Source organism: Sceloporus occidentalis, unplaced genomic scaffold (genome assembly GCF_023333645.1).
Source record: "Sceloporus occidentalis isolate IW3139 unplaced genomic scaffold, rSceOcc1.0.p SCAF_12, whole genome shotgun sequence".
NCBI classification, from domain to species: domain Eukaryota; kingdom Metazoa; phylum Chordata; class Lepidosauria; order Squamata; family Phrynosomatidae; genus Sceloporus; species Sceloporus occidentalis.
The window spans coordinates 3,953,526-3,974,157 of record NW_028316992.1 but is presented as its reverse complement, the minus strand read 5'-3'; the positions used below and the strand labels follow the sequence as shown (position 1 = coordinate 3,974,157).

At 39.8% G+C, this 20,632-nt stretch overlaps 1 protein-coding gene across 1 annotated transcript in view; it reads right to left on the bottom strand.

Annotated features, from left to right (window-relative positions):
- VSNL1 (visinin like 1) overlaps nucleotides 1–20,632 on the bottom strand; it is a 104,801-nt gene that overhangs the window by 37,336 nt on the left and 46,833 nt on the right. The window contains exon 2 of the mRNA XM_089477637.1: nucleotides 15,125–15,291. Within this exon, the coding sequence (XP_089333763.1) occupies nucleotides 15,125–15,286 (162 nt within the window). The 5' untranslated portion in view covers nucleotides 15,287–15,291. The remainder of the gene's footprint in view (nucleotides 1–15,124; nucleotides 15,292–20,632) is intronic.

Below are 20,632 nucleotides of genomic sequence, written 5' to 3'. Positions count from 1 at the left end.
TCTGTTCCGGACCCCCTCCCCCCATGAAAATGGAGACGTGCATATTCAAGCCCCATAGGCTTGAATGGGGTGTGTGCCCATGCATGTGCCCGGCAGTGCTCCCCATTAAAAATAGCAGAGGTTGCACCTCCGCGGATTTTCAAATTCACAGATCCGAGATCCGTAAGTTAGGAGGGCCAACTGTACAGTAATTAGATTGACTCATGAATAAGTCAATTTAGGTTTTTTGGTTCCATTTTTTGACTAAAATTTCTAGACTTATGCATGAGTATATACAGTAAATAAATTCTTTTTGGAGATTCAAAACAAAAACATTAAAGCCAAGATATGACCCCTGTGGAGTCCCACTTGTGAACACAATTTGGGTACTCATCAGTTCTGTAGTGGTTTGATTTCAGGTCTTTCTTCTCTTCAAGACAGATTATCATCACCACTACCACTATCACCACTAAGTCGATGCACCTGTTTCCTGACAGGCACATTTACTGTCTGATATTACTGCACAGAGGATCTTTGATCTGGAACCACTGAGGTTATTTCATCTTTCTTTCCCAGGGTTCTTTTAATAAATACATTAAGGAATATCAGTTACATTGCGACTTACAGTAATAAGTACATGAGTTTGGAGTCAGAGTTAATATAGTTCTCATTACTTGAAGTACTGTATAAATATTAACTAATTAAGCTTCACTGTACTCAAGTGGTGCATGAAAGAAACATTCTTTTGAGCACATATTGTTTAGAAATTATCTCACTCAGGACTTGTAATTATTTAAATTTTATGGATGCTAATAGGGCATACATAGGCCAGGATCTCACTAGTAATCCCAATGACAGCAGATCCATTGAGCCAATTGTTGCACATTTATCCAAAGGAACTACTCTTGTTAGAAGTAGCAATAGGATCAGGCCACTACATTAATTATAACTAGAAATATTAAGATGTATACATTTTCTTCATAGGTATAGACTTTTATATTCACCTCCTCAACCACTTTATATTCACATTGTTATATTCACTTCTTATATTGAGAAGCAAATCCCCCAAAACTAATTTGAATTTATCTTCTCATAAAATAAAACCAAAGTTTTATGGCACTTTAATGTGGCATAATCATTAGTATTGTGATATAATCATTATAGCATAGTCACCTATTCAGCATAAGCACATTCCCTAGGTTAAAATCAGACCAGGTTATATCTGATGAATTGGTCACTAGTACACCACAATAACATTTCTTAGGCTGCACCCACACTGCAGAAATAATCCAGGTTGACACCACTTTTAACTGCCATGGCTTAATGCTATGGAATTCTGGGAATTGTTGTTTGTTGTGGTACGATAACTCTCTGACAAAGAAGCCTAAATGTCTCACAAAACTATAATTCCCAGAATTCCATAATACTGGAGCATGGCAATTAAAGCAGTGTCAAACTAGATAATTTTTGCAATTCAGATGCAACCTTAGTCTTTAGTGAATCCTATTGGTTAATCTCAAATAGAGTAGAGCAATGGAATCAATAGGATTTACATAAGTGTTGACTCAGTTTGTAACAATTAATTTAACAGATCCAGTCCATTTGGGACTAACCAACAGGATTCAGGTGTTGTTATCTGGTGAATATTCCTTGGTTTTGTGAATGTGCCAAATTCACAATAAAGCCAAAATAAGCCAAACAAATATTACAGTGAGACTTACAATTGCTTTAGTTTTCTTTGGCAGCTCCTATTATTATTATTATTATTAACCTTTATTTATGAAGCGCTGTAAATTTACACTGCGCTGTACATACAATCTTTTAGTTAGACGATTCCCTGCCCTCGGGCTTACGAATAGATGAGATTGCAGATCTCCAAATCTAATCCAATGCATTTACCAATAACTCTGCTGAATTAGCTTCTTTAACTAATTATAACTATAATTAGTTTTTATGTCAGTTATAATAATCTGAATCACAATTCTAAATCAACTACTATGTAATAATTATGTAAAATTGCATCTGGACAACATGCTATATTATGTCTTACTGAGATGTGAACAAGGATAGAATCTCCCTTTTCTCCACAGTCTTCCATATTCTCCCTTCTCTTCCAACCATTTAGCACAAGATGCTTGCTTGAAAATGTTCACTTTTGATTAGCAACAGATTCACATTGTATGAACAGACAACTATAGTTAATGTTAACCAGGGCTACTTATAACACATCGGCTTCATAAATATAAGGCTCCAAGTTAACTTTCTTGATTTTAACCATCATTAGATTAGCTACAGTTTCCCTTATTCAAATGATGCACTTCTCTTAAATTAGGCTCCTTCATGTCTTGCTAAACTTTGCTCATGATTACAGTCTAAGGCTGCACATGCATTGAAGAAATAATCCAGTCTGACACCACTTTTACTGCCATGGTTCAATGATATGGACTTCTGGGAACTGTAGTTTTGTGAAACATTTAGCCTTCTCTGTCAGGGCGTTCTGGTGCCCCAACAAACTACAGTTCCCAGAATTGAATAATATTGAGCCATGGCAGTTAAAGTGGTGTAAAACTGGATTATTTCTGTAGTGCGGATACAGCCTACATGTAGCCTACATGTATTGGAATTAGGTCAATGATTTCCTATAAGCTGCAGGAGATCAACAAGGGTATGGTTACTGAAGATTCATTATTAAAGCCCATAGAACATAAATTAGCATAAAGTTTATACAGTCCGTCCTCGCCTTACGCGGGGGATCCGTTCCGGATCCCTCCGTGTAAGGCGAATTCTGCCTATGCTCGAGCCCCATTGGAAACAATGGGGCTCGTGCGCAGAGGCACGGGCGCGCGCGGGGCACAACGGGCGTGCACGCCCATTCAATTGAATGGGACGCACTGCCCCTTCCGCCCCGCGCGCGCCTCGTGGCTTGAGCGCATATGCTCAAGGCCGCGTAAGGCGCGCCCGCGTATGGCGCGGGGGCGCTGTATAGGCAAATTTATATCTGTATTTGCAAATTCAGAAATTAGGGCTAGCACCCTGTTTAGTATTTACAATCTTGTAAGACAGGCTTAAATCATTTTTTAAAAAAAATTCCTATTTATGGTTGTTGCACAATCCAATGACCAAGAATGCCCTCCAAAAAAACCACCTTAGAAGCTAGGCAGTGCCACCAACATTTGAGGCTCTGGAGCATGAGATGATGAGTGAAGATGAATCCAGCTCTCTCAGACAAGCACTTGTGAGTAGGCTTGCCATATCCTGCCTGGGGGGCGGGACTTTCCCGGTTTGGGGCGGGTCCGCACATTCCCGCCCTGGTTTGGCCCTGCCCCCGGGATTCCCCCCCCAGCGAGGCCCTGGAGGCGGCTCCGCGATCGCGGAGTCCTCCAAGGCTTCACTGGGGCTTTGGGAGATGCTGTCTCCCAGGCCCCTGGGAGGCCTTGGACAAGGTTTTAAAATGTAGGACTTTTTTTTTAATTTCCTGGCCTGGAAGTTTTTATTAAAAAGGTCCTACATTTTAAAACCTTGTCCTACATTTTTCCCGGTTTGGAGGTCCTTGGGGGTGGCAACCCTACTTGTGACAGGATCCTGCAGTGCCCTGCTTCCAAGTGCCTCAGAAATCACAGTGATATATGGCTTCTCAGATTGGTTTTGGAGGCCACATGGGTAGATGTAGGTATGATGACAAAACTTCATCAGTGTAATTATGGCCTGTTAGAGACTGCCAAAATAAAGCTCCTTCAGGTCTCTTTGGAGGTATGCTGTTTAAATAATACACGCATCCTAAGAATCCGGAAGCTGCACCAAAGCTGCACTCCAGTGCTTAGGAATGGAGTGTGGCTTTGGCGTGATCTCCGGACTCTTAGGACCCATGCATCATTTAAATAGCATACCTCCAAAGAGACCCGAAGCAGCTTTATTTTGTCAGTCAGTAACAGGGCTATGTCTCCTGATGCAGGGTCATGGCTACTGACTGAGATTTATTTAAATCTCATAGAAGGCAAACCTAAATATTTAGTTTCCCATCCAAATCGTCCTAATTAGAATATTAAGTTACACCCCAGCCATAAACTTTCCCAAATAAGTAAGTCTAAATTCTATTATATTTAAAGATTAACTTGCAGTAGCAGTATATAGTTATGGGGAAAATACACACACACAAGATTGGCTGGTAGTTTGTTTTTAAACTAGCTATTTGACACAAAAACACTTCTATAAATAGATTTTAAAAATCTATTTTATTAAAGATGGAGTTTCAAACGTTAGATAGAATCATAGAATCACAAAGTTGGAAGATACCACAAGGGCCATGTAGTCGAACTCCCTGCCATACAGTAACACACAATCAAAGCATTCCTGACCGATGGCCATCCACCATCTGTTTAAAAATCTCCAAAAAAGCAGAATCCACCACACTCCAAGGGAGAATATTCCACTGTTAAACATCTCTTACTGTCAAGAAGTTCTTCCTAATATTGAAGTGTAATCTCTTTTCCTTTTCCTGTAGTTTGAATCCATTGCCCCAGATCCTATTTCCTGGAGCTGCAGCAAATAAATCTGCTTCACCCTCAATATGACATCACTTCAAATATTTAAACTGGACTATTGTATCGCCTCTTAACCTTCTCTTTGGTAGGCTAAACATACCCAGCTCCCTAAGTTGCTCTTCATAGGGCATGGTTTCTAGACAGTTCACCATTTTGGTCACCCTCCTCTGGGCACACTCCAGCTTCCCAACATCCTTCTTGAATTGTGGTGTCCAGAACTGGACACAGTATTCCAGGTGAGGTCTAACTAAAGCAGAATATAATAGCTCTATTACTTCCCTCAAGCTAAACACTACACTTCTATTGTGGCAACCTAGAATCTCATTGATGTTTTTAGCTGCCCCATCAGATAGAACATTAAATCAGAAGAAAGCTAAGGGAGAATCAGGGATCACTATCACTTAACCAAATATTTCACTGATAGCAGAAACCGGACTAGCAAAAACAAAACTGCAAAAAAAAAAAAAAAAAAAAAAAGATACACCTGATTTTAATCTTGAGTAAAGAGGCGATTTTGCTGAACATGTCCACAGGTGCGCACAGCATACCTGCAAGGTTGGTGGAGGGTTCTGCTATAATTTCCTGTTAGTTATTAGTTAGATTGAATCATTGATCTGTTATATGGCTTACTTGCATGGGCTCATTTGCTAGGATGTGCAGTTTCCCCATGAAGTATTTATTTTTATTAGTACTAAAAAAGATGCAAGGAAAAAATACTTAGAAAGTGAAACAAGAGTTCAAAGAATGGAAAAGTTTAAGTGGAATACTTAAGGGTTTTGTTTCCCGTTCAACACAACACAAGAAAGTGTTGCGTAATATTTGCCTTTTTACTTAACACCTTGGGCCATCTCAGAATAGTTGTTTGCCTTTCTACCAATTTAGAAAAGTCGGCATTCTGATTCAAATCTGCAGGCATTAAGCTTGACTTCTAAAGAGTTGACAAGTTGACAAGTCAATGGAATCTCTCAGCCTTGACAAGTTCATTCCCTGGGGTTCATCAGGATGACAAACTCCTGTGAAGGAGGTGAAAACCACCAGGCACAGGATCACTTTGTTTTGCTACTGTACATTATAATAATAATAATAATAATAATAATAATAATAATAATAATAATAATAATATTTTTTATTTATAGACCGCTATTCCGCATTGATCATAGCGGTGTACATTAAAATTGCAATACAATACAAAAAAAAAAAATTGCAAGGCCTCTCTCCCTCTCAAGATAGTGTTTGGAGGAGGGCTCTTTTTCTTCCAGGCCAGGCCTCTCTCCCCCTCAAGATGGTGGTTGGAGGAGGGCTCTTTGTCTTCCAGGCCTGGCCTCTCTCCCCCTCAAGATGGTGGTTGGAGGAGGGCTCTTTTTCTTCCAGGCCTGGAATAATAATAAAATATTATTATTTGCTCAGTTGCAAAAGGTGTGGAGAGAGAGATTTAGTCAGTCATTGTATAACAAGAGATGGTTTGTGGAAAATGTGAGCCCAATTCTGTGACTTCCTAATGCCCCCATGACCATTGCTTTCATTTAAAAAGTGGCTGTCCACTTTACCTTTAAATCAAATCTCCCCCCACTTTAATTTGACTGAAAGTCAGGCGGGTTACAGACCACCCATTTGGGGCGGGCTGTACCTGCCCCTTTCCCCGGTGTATCGGGGCCTCAGTGGCTAGAACGGCAGCCGCTGAGGCCCTAATCTGCCGCTTTTCAGGCTGCGGGGAAGCGGCAAAACGCCGCTTCCCCGCAGCCTGAAAAGGGGTGTCCCTGGGGCTTGAAGCCCCAAGGACACCCCGCGGTGGCGGGGAGGAGGAGAAAGGGGCCGCTTGGCCCCTTTCTTCTTTGGTCCGCTGGGCGCAGCCATGTGAAGGCTGCGCCCAGCGGACCAAACCAGGAAGGAGCTCCGAAACGGAGCTCCCTCCTGCTCCGTGCTAAGGGCGCACTAGGCGTCCTGGCGCGGAGAGAGGACGTCACTTCCGCACCGCCCCGTATAGAGGCGGCGCGGTCATGATGTCCTAATGGCGGTGGCCGTGTGGAACGGCCACCGCCATTTTGTGTGTGCGGAGCGCGCACTAGGGTTAGGGGGTGCGGAAGCACCGCCTTTCTAACCCTAGTGCGCACTCCACACGCATAAAACGGCCCATTTGTAACAGGCCATAGTTGTTTTAGGAAACCAGCCAGCTGATCACATTTCCATCTCTCAGTGCAGCAACTGACCAGTAAAACAGATTTAGGAGGGCCCTTATGATCACCACAATAGTTCCATTGATTTTTTATTGGTCTGGATGACCATGAGTCTGGAAGGAACTGGCACTGGAACTCTATGAACCTGTCCATTCTTAGAGGTAGCAACAATATAGGTCCATATTCTACAGCACCTACCTAGTTATGAATGCATAGCTAAGTAACATCTCCTGGCCTTAGCCCATCAAACCTACTTTATCTGCCAGCAGCTGCACTGAGCAATGTTAGTCTGGTCAGCTGGTATTAGAGGAGCAGGAAGATGATGTTTCCACTTTTCTTCCACTAATATGTGAGGCTGTCAGAAGGAACTGCATCAGAGATCTTGCTTCTGATTGTTTCAGCCACACTTGCTGGTAGGAAGAGCTACAAACATCATCTTCTTGCACCCCGATCACCAGATGAAGAGATCTCCACCTCTCAGTGCAGTTGCTGCCTAGTAAAATAGGTTGAGGAGGGCCTTTATGATTATGGCAACAGTGCGATGATCATGACTATGTAGAGTTAGTGAATACAGAGGAATTAAGGATATGTATTTCCAACAGAGAATGTCACTTATAATTTTAATCTTGTTCACTACTGTTATTTTTGCATTTTAGCATGTTTTTGCTAATATAAGAGAGATCAGGGATTCCCATTTAAAACAAGGTGGGAAATATGACAACGGGTAATATCATATTTGGGGACAAAATGGATCTCAGAGAGTTGTTATAAAGTGTTATATCACAGTCAAAAATGAAGCAAGACGAGTTGAGACTGTGCTTGAGTAGGCTGTAATATTCACACTTCCATGTGCCAGAACCAGTCTGTTAATTTAGATATTTGCTTTTGCAACTGGCTATTCTCTTTTGGTGGAGATCGGCTAGATTTAATCCTGCTCACACTTAAAGGGCCCTCTTTCTGCATGAAAATAGCTATAAAAATCCCAGAATAAGGAGGATTCTGTAAACAGGCACAAAACCCCACCATGCTTCCCTCTTTTTTCTGTTTGTTTCTAACTTGAGCTATTTAATGTTTTCTTCACTGTTGTTTTGTCATGCCAGAGGTATATAATTAAGAGAGCAAATTTGCACACCAAGTACATGGGAACAGCTCTGCAATCAGCGGTTCTATTGGCAAAAATACAGCAATTCATGCAAACTCTAATGAAACACAAAGAGACAGAAATTTGCTTTCCTTTTAAGCAAAAAATATGGTTGATATCCCAAGGTGCTTGAAATGTTCAGTCTATGATTAGTGGAAGCATGATGTGAATCTCAACCAGTGACTTTCATGATTAAACATGTTATCAAGAGTGATCACTAACAGGGTGTTTGGCTACCGCTGATGCCATACAAAAGCACTGCAGAAAATGGTCGTGACAATGCATAATTGCTCATTGTATAGCTGCCTGTACACAATGGAATAAAATACACTGAACAGAAAATATCAGCCAAGTGCCTCTTCCAGTATTACCCCAATGGAGAAGAAGCCACTGTGGCAGTTCTCCAGTTGTTACTTCAGTCAAAGTATCAGAAGTATTGGAGGAACTAGTGGCACCCCAAATTCATCACATCTAGAAGGCAGGCCAATGTGGGAAGAACATTATTTTTACTCACATTGGCCTTTGTGTGAGAAGAACATCCTTTTATAGGCTCCTCCTGTAAGACCTGAAAATTTGGATATATTGGAATAGGCTTGAAGATGCCAAGAGTTGGACTCTTTAAGACATCTGGAAGGCACAAAGTTGGCCTGCCACCTGGGAAAGATGAAATTTGAAATCCAAAACAGTGGTGAGGAACTAAGTTATGGAAGGCTATCTGCTGACAGCAGAAAGCAAAATGCAGTCTTCTTGACATTATTGATCTGCAGCTCTGAGGAACTCTGGCCACCATATCTGATGCTGAAGAGTGCTGTGAGTTTTAGTCCAAAAATATCTGGATGTCCCAGGGCATAAAAACCTCACCCTCTGGAACTCCTGGAAGAAAACATTGTGAACTGGATCAGTCACAATCTCTGCAGTTTACAAGGCCACTCCATGGTGGTTGCTTGGTGCTTCAAGGCAGATTCTGTCCCTGTGAGGGAAAGCACAATGTTTGTTCTTGTTCTGGTGGCTGGCAGCCAACTAGGAGGCAGATGGAGAGAGAATCCATTTGTTATAGAGAACTCTTGTGATTTAAAGGCAATTTTGAGATTTAGCCATCCATGTCTGATTCCATATTCAGGCATAAACAGTTAAAGTCATTATGGGGGAGGGAGGGGAGAAGGTATGTGGTGGTGGCTTCAGGGGTGAAAAGCAAGGCTATGCCAATTCCTCCTTACCCAGCTAGATAAAGTCTGTCTCTAGCCCTCTCTACTCTTTGCCTCTAGGTTTTGAAAAAAAATGGTCTCCTTGAACGATGCATAGTAAGTCAGACTTGCAGTGGGTGAGTCTTGGTTACAGTGTTAGTCATCCAGGTTAATGCCTGATATTCAAACTCTATGGTATGTGGCACTGTAAATGCCCGCTGTAATGTGCCAAACCTGGTTGTCTTTGTAAAGAATCGAAGTAAAAGCATCTCTTCCAAATGTGTTCTTACCATTAGCCTTCCCTTTCCCTCTGATCATTTCTTTCTTTTCTTTTTTTTTAAGTACTGAGAACAGCTAGCATACCTATGCTGTTGGTGGTAGAATTCAAAGATATAGCCGTGTTAGTCTGTAGAATCAATATGTAGAGAGATCTTATAGCATTTTTGAGACTAAAGGGGGTACAGATCACTCCAAAGGGGCGGCCTGCACCCACCCCTTTTCATGGTGGATTGGGGCCAGGGCAGCCTCGCCAGCAGTCCTGCGGCCCCAATCCGCCATTTTCCAGGCCAAAGAGAAGCAGCAAAATGGTGCTTCTCTTTGGCCTGGAAAAGGGGTGCCCTTGCGCCTTAGGCTCCAATGGCACCCCAGCGCTGAAGAGGAGAAAGGCATGTGCACTGCCTTGAGTTGACTGGGGAAACACTGGAACCGAAATGTAACCAAACCATATACAGTCGGCCCTTCTTATACACTGATTTTTTATACACGGATTCAAGCATACACGGTTTGAAAATGTTCCAAAAAAGTATAAATTTACCTTGATTTTCCATTTTTTATAAGGGACACCATTGTGCTATGTCATTATATTTAATGGGACTTGAGCATACACGGATTTTGTTATACACGGGAGATCTTGGAACCAAACAAGGGTCCACTGTATACATAAGCACAGATTCTCACAGAGGTACAAGGAGAAGCACAGAGACCATTCACAATAGCAATATTGGATGTGATTGCTTTTGTGTTTCCTTCACATCCATTTAAAAGTTAAGCTGAAATAATTGTATAGGTCGAGTCTCCCTTATCAAAAAAATGCTTGGAACTAGAAATGTTTTGGATTCTGGATTTTATTTTATCTTTTGATTTTAGAATATTTGCATATACATAATGAGATACCTTTTGGAGATGAGAACCAATTTGTTTGTGTTTTCTAGACAGCTTTTACACATAGCTTGATAGTAATTTTATAATAATATTTTTAATAATTTTGTGCATGAAACAAAGTTTGTGTACACTGAACCTTTAGAAAGCAAAAATGTCACTGTCTCAGCCTCCCATATGGACAATTTTGCATTTTGGAGTATTTCACATTTCAAAATTCTGGATAAGGGATAACCTGTAGTATTTTTTTAGTCATGAAAGACATTTGACATTATTATTTTCTTCTTCCCCTGTCTGTTTAAAATCCTACCTCTTAATTGAAATGATACCTCATGCAGTTGATGAAGCAGATTCTAGGCTTCAAAAGTTCATGGTGCAAATAACCATATTAGTCTCTAAGGTTCTTGAAGAATTCTTTTATTGTTGTTGCTTTGGCAGCTGGTAAGAAAATACATGCAATGACTGGAAGCAACAAGTTTGTATACTGTCTCCTGGCAGTATATTTTTCATGTTCTCATTCTTTTTAAAAGCCCATCTTTGTTCTTTACCGCTATATCATTTCTTCCATTTTATGTTCAAGGAAAATCATAACTTGCACTTAAACATTTCACAGTGGAAACAATTTCACCATCCTATTTTAGCATTACAGATTTTCTCAGGAGAACCAACAGGGCACTCAACAAAGGCCTTAAAACACACTCGTAGTGACAAGCTCCTACCCAAAAAAAGATAAATATTCAAATAGCAGAGATCAATTCTCCATTAACTGTATCAATTCATTTCCCACATTGTCTGCATTTTGAAAAGCTAGGACCTAAAACTGTATGTATATTAATTTTTTTAATAAAAATATTTATTCTTCCATTCAATAGAGTTTATTTCCAGACATATGTGACCAAAGTTTGCAAAAGTTACTTTTTGATTACAATTCCCTCAGTTACTTTTCCAAGCTCTGTTGAAATATGAAGCTAAAACACTTTGAAATGTTGGGTGAACATTGAACTCATTAATTATATACTCTCCAACATGTCACTGATCAAAACTAGGGTGTAATATGCACTGCAGAATTAATGCAGTTTGGCACAGCTTTAACTGCCATGGCGCAATGATATGAAATCCTGGGATTTGTAGTTTGCTGTGGCACCAGGGCTCTCTGACAGAGAAGGCTAAATAGCTCATAAAACTATGGCCCTGTACAGATGGGCACCCAAGTACGTACGGAGTACGTACTAGGGTTGCCTGGGGGCGTCTCTTTTAGACGCCTGCAACCCGAGTACGTATGGGGTATGTACAAAATGGCGGCGCCCTGTTCACATGGGCACCACCATTTTGATGTAACGGACGGCTAGCGTCCGCATGTTACGCCGCCCAGGAGACGTCACAAGTGCATCAATGGCACACTGCGGCATCACTTGAGCTTCACAAAAAGAAGCAGCAGTGTTTGTAAAGTATAGCTTTTGCAAGCATCATTCTCTGAGTTGCTATGGGGTGCACACAGAAACATCATGGGAAATCCTTCTTTCTGTCACCTAGTACAAGGAGTGCAGCTAAATACAGACTCTCCATAGACTTCTGCCTACTCCTCTTCTCCACAGCAAATCTGAACTATTAGGAAACAGAGAAATGAAGTGCTGGATTGCCTTCTGCTCTCAAACCGTGATGATTTGGTCCTTTGTGAATAGTTTTTGTATCGGTGGCAGAAGGAACAGCACATTCCTGGCTTCTGTATTAACTTACAAGGTCACAAGCCATTGTTGTTGTCTACCATGCGGGGAGTATTTGGCACAACACCTTCTTTTCATGCTACAAGTGAGGAGGAGGAAGAGGAGGCGTATTGACAGTGAAAACAGAAGTGTTACAGGAAGCTAGATAAAGGCGGTACTAAATGTTACATTACCAACAATGGATGCTTTATTAAAAAAATGGCTGGGCCATAACAAATATCTCAGATTACACTTTTTGCTACAGAACAGCACTTTTAGGCACCTAACAGAAATCCTGCAGAGCAAAGAATACATTGTTGAATATCTTTGAAAGTGGGTACACTTAAAGATGCATATTAACCCCCAGTAAAGCGTGCTTAATTCATATTGAGCTCAGTGAGAAAGTTAAGCCACTGCAAAACCCTCATTCTTTGAATACAAGGGGCTCCGAAAATGTGTAATTTAGGCTGTGTCAGCCTTCAGTATTATTTTCTGTGCAGAAAAGGCAAATCAACCACATAAGCATTTTGTGCAGAATAACTCATGAATTGTGAAAACTTTTCAAAAACAATGTGGCTTTTGAAGACCTTCACACAGCAGGAAGACAATTGCTAAAATTACTTGTTGCTTTCTTTGAGAAGAAAATTAGAAAAGGAGCCCTGGTGGCGCAGTGGTTAAATGCCTGTACTGCAGCCATTCACTCGAAACCACAAGGTTGCGAGTTCAAAACCAGCAAAAGGGCCCAAGCTCGACTCAGGCTTGCATCCTTCCGAGGAGGTCGCTAAAATGAGTACCCAGACTGTTGGGGGCAAATTAGCTTACTTGCTAATTAGCTTACTTGCTGTTCACCGCTATGATCTTTGGAATAGCGGTATATAAATAAAACAAATTATTATTATTATTAGTGAAGATATAGATCCATACTCAGCAGTGGATAAAACACAGGTATGCAAAAAAATGCTTAACCAGGGCAGCTGCTGAGAAATTGTTAAAATTACCACTAACTGTCAGCATTCAGCGTAAATCTCATAAAATATCCACTGGTCCCTTCTACATCTCTTTTCCATGAATGGCTACACAAGGCTATTCTTAAACCACATGTTTACCATAGCTGATATTACCAGTCCTCCGCACAATCAAGAGAAAGTACTTAAAAGTTGCAAAATTGGCAGTCAAGTCTCCATTTTGTTTTCTCCAGGGGCTCTACTGAAGAATTCAGTTCTCTCTTTAGTTTTAACACAATCAGCCCTTTAGGAATACTGTACCTTCATGAAGTTAATCTCATTTTATTCTATGGTTATACATGTAATTTAGGCATTCCTAGAAAAACCTTCTTTCTTTTCAGCCAAGCTGACCCAGGCGACTTCTTTGGTAAATGGATTTGTTGCAAAGCTCTACTCTAATTTCAATCTTGTTTCTAGTATTTCTTTGTTGTCACCTTTGTTGTCTTAACACATTGTGGAAAGAACCCTGTGTCAGCCAAAGCTTTTGTATCTCCTTTTCACTGTGCTTTGGTGAAATGAATTTTCATCAGATTGTCTTATAGGTCTTCCAGAAGTGCAGACAGTTACTAAAGAAATAAAAGAATCATCTAGGACCATCAAGAGAATTTGATCATTAGCAGGAGGGTTAAGGAACTGGATCCTTGGGCAATAAAAATAGAGAGTGTGAATGGCAACGCTCTTTATAATATGACTGTATTTAACGCAGAGATCAGTTTGGGTACACAGTTGGGATTTAATGAATGTGGAATAAGTTTTCTAGATTGGATACTTAACGATTATTAAGAGTATGTTTTGAATATAGATCACTCATATCAAGCAACAAGGGCTCAGCTAAGGAAGTTACGTTTTGTCTTTGCGTCTGTACGTTTATGTTCGTGTAGTTTAAGGGGTGGTGGTGGGTGTAGGGGCTTGGATGGTTTTATATTTTGTAAGGGTGTATGTTATAGTTTGTAATATTGTATATTGTATATTGTGTTTTCTCGTTTGTACTGCTTTTAATTAATAAAAATTTTTAAAAAATTAAAAAGAGAGAGAATTTGATCATCGATTATAGGTTTTATGGACTAAAGCCCACTTCAGCTGGAATTTATGCTGGGGGGGGGGGATCTGTTAGTCTTTAAGGAGCCACAAGACTGTTCATTTTTGCTGCAGCAGGCTACCTATCTGGGGTTTATCACTACAGAAGAAGCCAGCTTTAGCCATATGAAATGTAAAGCCTGCATTTAATGAAATGAGTTGTGCGCCATGGAAATTTATTCCACAATAAATATACAAAGCCTTTAAACCACTATGAAAAGAAAAATTATTGAAGGAATGACTGTCAAATAAACCTAAAGTAAGCCATATGGATAAAATATCCAATGGAAGTCACTACACATGACACCAATTGAGATGTTGTTTTTTTTAAAGTCTTTACCAAGATCTCCTTGTTTAAAGTAAATTAACATGGTTGCACATCTGCCATTTGTTAGCAATATTCTACAGTGTAAAGTCCAAAAATCCATAGAGTATAGGTCTGATCCTCCAATTTTTTAAACAAAAATAAGCACATTGTGCCATTAACACACACATGTAGATAATTATGCTACTTGCACAATTAGAAACAGTGTAATAAACCGTCAGCTGTAAACTACAGATAATAACAATTGGACTTGCAGATTTTGTCAACTTAGCATAGGTCAACTGAACACCCCACAACCACAGCTACAAGTCATCATTATATCAGTTCAGTGGAACTCTGCAGTAGCTGTACCAAAGATTTTGGAAATGGATTTGAGGCTGCTCATACAATAAAAATGTTTGAGCATTAATGGCTCCTTATCACTTGCATGTTCACAGATGGGAATCATAGAGCTCTTTAGATCTTGTTGGGTTACAACTCTCAGAAGCCCTAGTCACTGTAGCCAGTAGTGAAAAGTGTTGAGAGTTGTAGTCTAACATCTGTACATTTCTAACACTTCAAACCTTGCTCTATCTCACCTGCTGTGGGCCTGCCAAAAGTTGCCCCTACGTAGCTCATCAAGGTTTGGTTGAAGGGGAAAATACTATTGCATCCTAGTCAGAAATTCCCACTGCAGAAAGACCACTGAATTCTCTTGCAACAAATCAGCAACAAATTTACATTAATCAAATGTCAACTGTTATCTTTAAAAAGATCTGGTTGTTAGTTTTGAGAGGCATTGTTAAACAGGACTTTGAAATGTGCTTTTCTTATCACCTTATAAAGATGAAGATCTTACCTTTACATAAAGCTGTTGAAACTCTTCTAGGTTCAGTCTCCCACTAGGGCAGTCTTTTAGAAATCCTTTGTACCACTGTTTCAGTTCATGCTCATTAAACTCTGTGCTCTTCACCAGATCCTCCATCACTTCAGGAGCCAGTTTGCTATTCTGTTTCCCCATTATGCCTTAAGAAAAACAAAAGACATATATGATTATCAGCCTTCCATCTGCAGGAATGTTCACAATGATTCTGATTGGATTCCTGGGACTGTTTGGGAGTTGAAAGCTATTAGGCTGAAATAGTCTACAGGATATTTTCTTCATACTGCATTTAGAATCAATCTCAAGCTAGCTTTTTATCTTCACAGGTAGCTATGATGGGCATATAAAGGACTCCCAGGTTTTGAAAAAGAAAAGCAGTACTATGCTAACACAAGAATCAATCTAGTGGATGAGATCCTGAAACTAATTGTATCTTCTCACTTTTGCAAATGGTTGATGCACAAAGTGAGAAGAGATCATGTTGTGCTGTTGCTTAATTTCTCCCACTGAAATGCCAGCTTCAGACTGTGTCAATTAATTAATTACTTAATTTAGATCTCACTTTTCTTCCAATGAACTCAAAGCCATACACATGGCGCTCGTCCTGCTGTGTCAACCTCACAAAAACATGTGAGATTGCTCATGAACAAATAAAGTGGCTGACCCAAGGTCACTCAGGGGACTGGGTTTCACAGCTCAGAGGGGGCAATACCAGAGAGGACATGAAACTAGATCTCCCAAATCCCATTCCAATAATCCAACCACTATGTCTCTCTGGTTTGTGATAGAAACATTGAGAAAGTTCATACATAGCTACAGCCAACTATGAATTATGTCAACATGCACATTGTCTTTCTCACAATATATGGCAACCTCCATAATATATAATAAACCTAACTTGACAAATGGCTGTATTAATGTAACAGCTGCTTCTTCCAGTCATTCCATCACCTGGTCTGGTCAGATTATAAACCTTTAACCAGTTGTTAGTGAACTAAAAATCACTGGATCACCACCACACCAGTACTAATTTATAATAGCTTTTCATTTTATAGCCTTTCCTATAAAAAAATCTCCACATGAAAAAAGAAGGCCCTAATCCTACACTTTCATTTCTGTGCACTTATTGGTCCAGTAAAACAAAACCATTGTTTTACTTGCTGCAGAAAATTGTGCAAGATTAACAGTCCTGCTCCATATAATCCTCTACCATAATTATACCCCTCCATTCTTTCATTTCTCAAATGCCACTTCTTGTATTAGCAAAACTACATTCTTAATTACAATCCATAGCTATCAAGTGTGAATCCAAGGATTCTGGTTGCAGATTTAATTAATGAGAGAAGAAAGCTGTAATTCGTGGCTTATCTAATTTACCACAAAATGGATCCCACCATCTTCCAAGCTTTTGTGTGCTGCTATTTTATCACTATTATGAATGCATGCCGCTTCATAATTCTACTGCCACTCCTGCAGTCACCAGCTTTGTTCAGAATTGCTTTTACGCAAATGCATGTATAGGCAAATATAATTAAAAATTACACACTTTCCTGCACATAAGAACATATTTAATTTTCAATTATTAAAAAAGTAAGTTGGCAATTGTTTATTGAACACACATCTTCTTCAAAGAGAAACTAGCTTCAAATTGTTAAAGTTTTTTTTTTTTTTTTTGAGACTGAAGATGGTAACTTACAGCAATCCTTTACATATCGATTCAGGAGTTAGTCTCAGTGGGATTTACTGCCAGGTAGCTCTGTATTTGCTACCTAAAGCTCCTCTGAGGCATTATCTGAAAAATTGTGGTTTTGCTACCTACTCTAGAAAATGATTTACTTCTACTGTATGCTGCCTCTAACAGTTATAAGTAGATGTATTATAGAAACACTACAAATCCTTAGTGCTCTCACACAGCCATCCTATGCAAATTTAGTACTTACACTTCTAAGTAAAAATGCTTGTGCTACACAGTTTGCAGTGTGGCCCTAAATCTTTCACCATCCAAGTGCAGTATATATTGTGGAAATGCAGTTGCATCCAGACAGATCAGGGACCAGACACTGTGTGTTGGGTTAAAAGATGGCCACAACTTTAATACTTATACAGGGGTAGATGGTTTAGCTCCAACTGGCTGGAGCCACGTGTACAGGCAAGGCTTCATTTTGTCATCCTACTTGTTCAACTAGTATGCAGAAAACATCATACAAAGAGCAGGATCAGACTTAGAAAAAAGAGGAGTGAATATAGGAAGAAACATCAACAATCTAAGATAAGCAAATGACACAATATTACTGGTGGAAGACATGGACTTGCAATAATTACTGAGGAACATCAAGGAAGAAAGTGCAAAGGCAGGATTGTTGCTGAACATAAAGTAAACCAAAAAAGAAGAAAAGAAAAAGAAAACACCATGGAGAGCAGACATAAATTCAAACTAGACAAAGACGAAATTGAAACAGTTAAGATTTCACACACCTTGGTTCAAATGTTGGACAGAACGACAACTGCAGTCAAGGGATAAGAAGACTAGGAATGGGAGGGGCAGCCATGAAAGAGCTAGAAAAGATCCTAAAGAGTAAAGATATACATCTGAGCACTAAAGTTAGCATCATGGAAGCCATTGTATTTCCAATCGCTATGTATGGATGTGAGAGCTGGACAGTGAAAACAGTGGATTAAAAAAACAACAACACGTTTGAGATGTAGTGTTGGAGAAGAGTGCTGTGGATACAAATGAGTCCTTGAATTGATCAAGCCTGAAATACCCCTAGAAACCAAGATGATCAAATTGAGGGTGTCATACATAAGTTACATCATGAGAAGGCACGATTCACTAGAAAAGTAAATAATGCTGCGAAAGGTTGAGGGTAGTAGGAACAGAGGAAGACCACACACCAGATTTGGGAGTTCATGGGCCTGAATCTGCAAAACTTAAGTAGAACAGTGGAAGACAGGAGGTCTTGGAGATGTCTCATCTACAGGATCACCAAGAATTCAGGTCGACTTGAGGGCAGTTAACAACAACAACAACAAAGCCATTGTATCATGGTCCACAGAGAACTGGCAGGAAAGAAACAATTGTAGCTGCTAAGTACAAATATGATACTGGTCACTAGCATATTCCTTCCTGTTCCCCCCATACCACACTGTCTGACAAGCACTGCTCTATGGCACCTAGAAACTAGATCTGAAAAGTTTCTTAACCCTCTGAAGCAAGGGGGTTTTTTTGGTCAGAGAGGGTGTAAAAAGGAATGCAGGGGGCAAGGGAGACTGGCTCTTCTTGAATCAACTGACAAAAGCAGTTCCATAGGTGGAGGCATTTTGGGGGGATCCTGGCTTACATGAGAAAAATAAGAGTCCGTTGCTGCATGTAAGATCAAGAGAAAAGTTGAATGTCCCACCTGCTGTGTCCCTAAATCAGAAACTTAACAGTATCCTCTGATATACATTATGCTGGAACAGCAGAATTATAATATCATTTAAGATCAGGGATGTAAAGAATGTTGGCACATTTTATCAACCTTGAGAAGAAGGGTGTCTTGACACATAATATCAGTCACATTAATTTTTTGGATTGAGGTAGCATTCAGGACTATTTTGCAAAGAAGAAAAAGAAGTTTGTACAAAAAACATCTTTTGAGTGCAAAAAAGATTTCTGCACAGGAAACAGTGTATTGTCCACAAAATACAATGTGTAATGTCCTGCATCAACTTTTTAGTTAAGTATTATTACTAAGTATACTTATCAACGTGACCTCTCCTGGCCCGACCTGTCCAAATCTGACACAAGCACCATTCATCTATGCTCCAATTGCCAGCAGAATGGCTCTCCTCCTTCTCATGCAGCTGATCCCCATCAGGTAGCTTTGAAGTGAAGTTACGATTGTGGCGACAGTGTCAAAATTGTGATTAAGTAATGATCATGAATATGGACTGGCTACCTAGATTTACTAATCTGTATCTGTTCTGTAGTCATGACTGCTACCTAGACATGATTTTTGACACTATTGCCACAACTGTAACTCCCCCTCACATATTTTATCAGGCATCAGTTGCATAAGGAGAAGGCGGTCCATCCTGTCCGCATATGGAGCACTGGTGAATGACACTTCCATCAGATCTGGGAAAGAGTCAGGCCAGGAGAGGTTACTTAGTTAAGTGTACTTAACTAAGTACAAATACTGCCAAAATCCACAAGACAGCAATACTTTTATAGGATCAATCAAAATGCACAAAACACATGTTACAAGCTTTTGAAGCTTCACCAGCTTCATCAGACAAATGTGTTAGAAATCATACAGGAGAAAGAAAGTTATGATGATATAAGAGTTACAGGCCTATATTTTGTCAAAATGTTGTTCTTTTCGGTTAAGATGATATGGAGGGATATCCATACATATCCTTCTGGCCATGTAGGTTCTGGGAACTATAGCCAACATGGTTAGCCCTGGATATGTACTTAACTAAGGATTATACAGGATTATGGCCTGCTTTCTGTGCACAATGATAGGACTGCAAAAACTCAGCTTGTTCCTGCAAAACAACCCCTTTTTATCCGCACTAACAGGTGGGTTTTTTTAAAGTCCCAAAATACAAAAATAAAATGATGAATCAAATAATTTGTGCCTATGAGAATGTAAAGAAATGAATATTTGTAGTACATTGCTATTCAAGAATACCTTTCCAAATATGAGGCCAGATAGTCATATACTGTATTATATAGTAAGGTTTTAAGTTTATTTTCAATGCCAAACCTGGTGATATTACAATTTCAGTTTGAGCTTGCCCATGCGAGGTTAGCTTTTAAACCAATATATTTTCTGCTATCCATGTATCCAAGAAGCATAGGGAATCAAGTATTTTGCTCTGAAGATAATGGCTGAATGCATTTGTTTGGCATCCTTTAGGAGTGGTGAACAAAGCAGTAAGAGTCATGTATTATTTGTAATGCTGGCACTGTATTTTCTAGTCGTGTATGTGAGACGTATAGGGAATACGTGGAGGCATGGGTTTTCCCATTCTTTTACACTCCCAAGCATAAAATAAATCCTCACACAACACAGATGGAACTATCATGCACTGAATTGACTTATGCAACATGGGAAAATGGTGAAAGGGGAGAAAAATAACATACCAGAAATACATGGTGAATTCTGTGCAGGGTGATAACGGACCAATTTTCCCTGTTATTTTTCAGGAAGAAGTTTTAACAAATTCCCCACTGTGCCCCGGTAATAACTGCAACTCCTGAGACAAACCTCTACATTGTTCCTTTCTCCTCAGGCTTCTTTTGACACTGCCTTTCTTCTTACCCATGACAGCATGAAACATAGAGGGAAGGAGCACAAAGCTGTCAAATCCCTGGCACATATTTGACCCTTTCGTATATAATTCTTCTTTCATAAGAGAGAGGGAGAAAAGATTAATGTAAAACGGTATCTTTGCCCTTGAACCAACAGAAAGAAATCTTTGCAAAAAGAAACC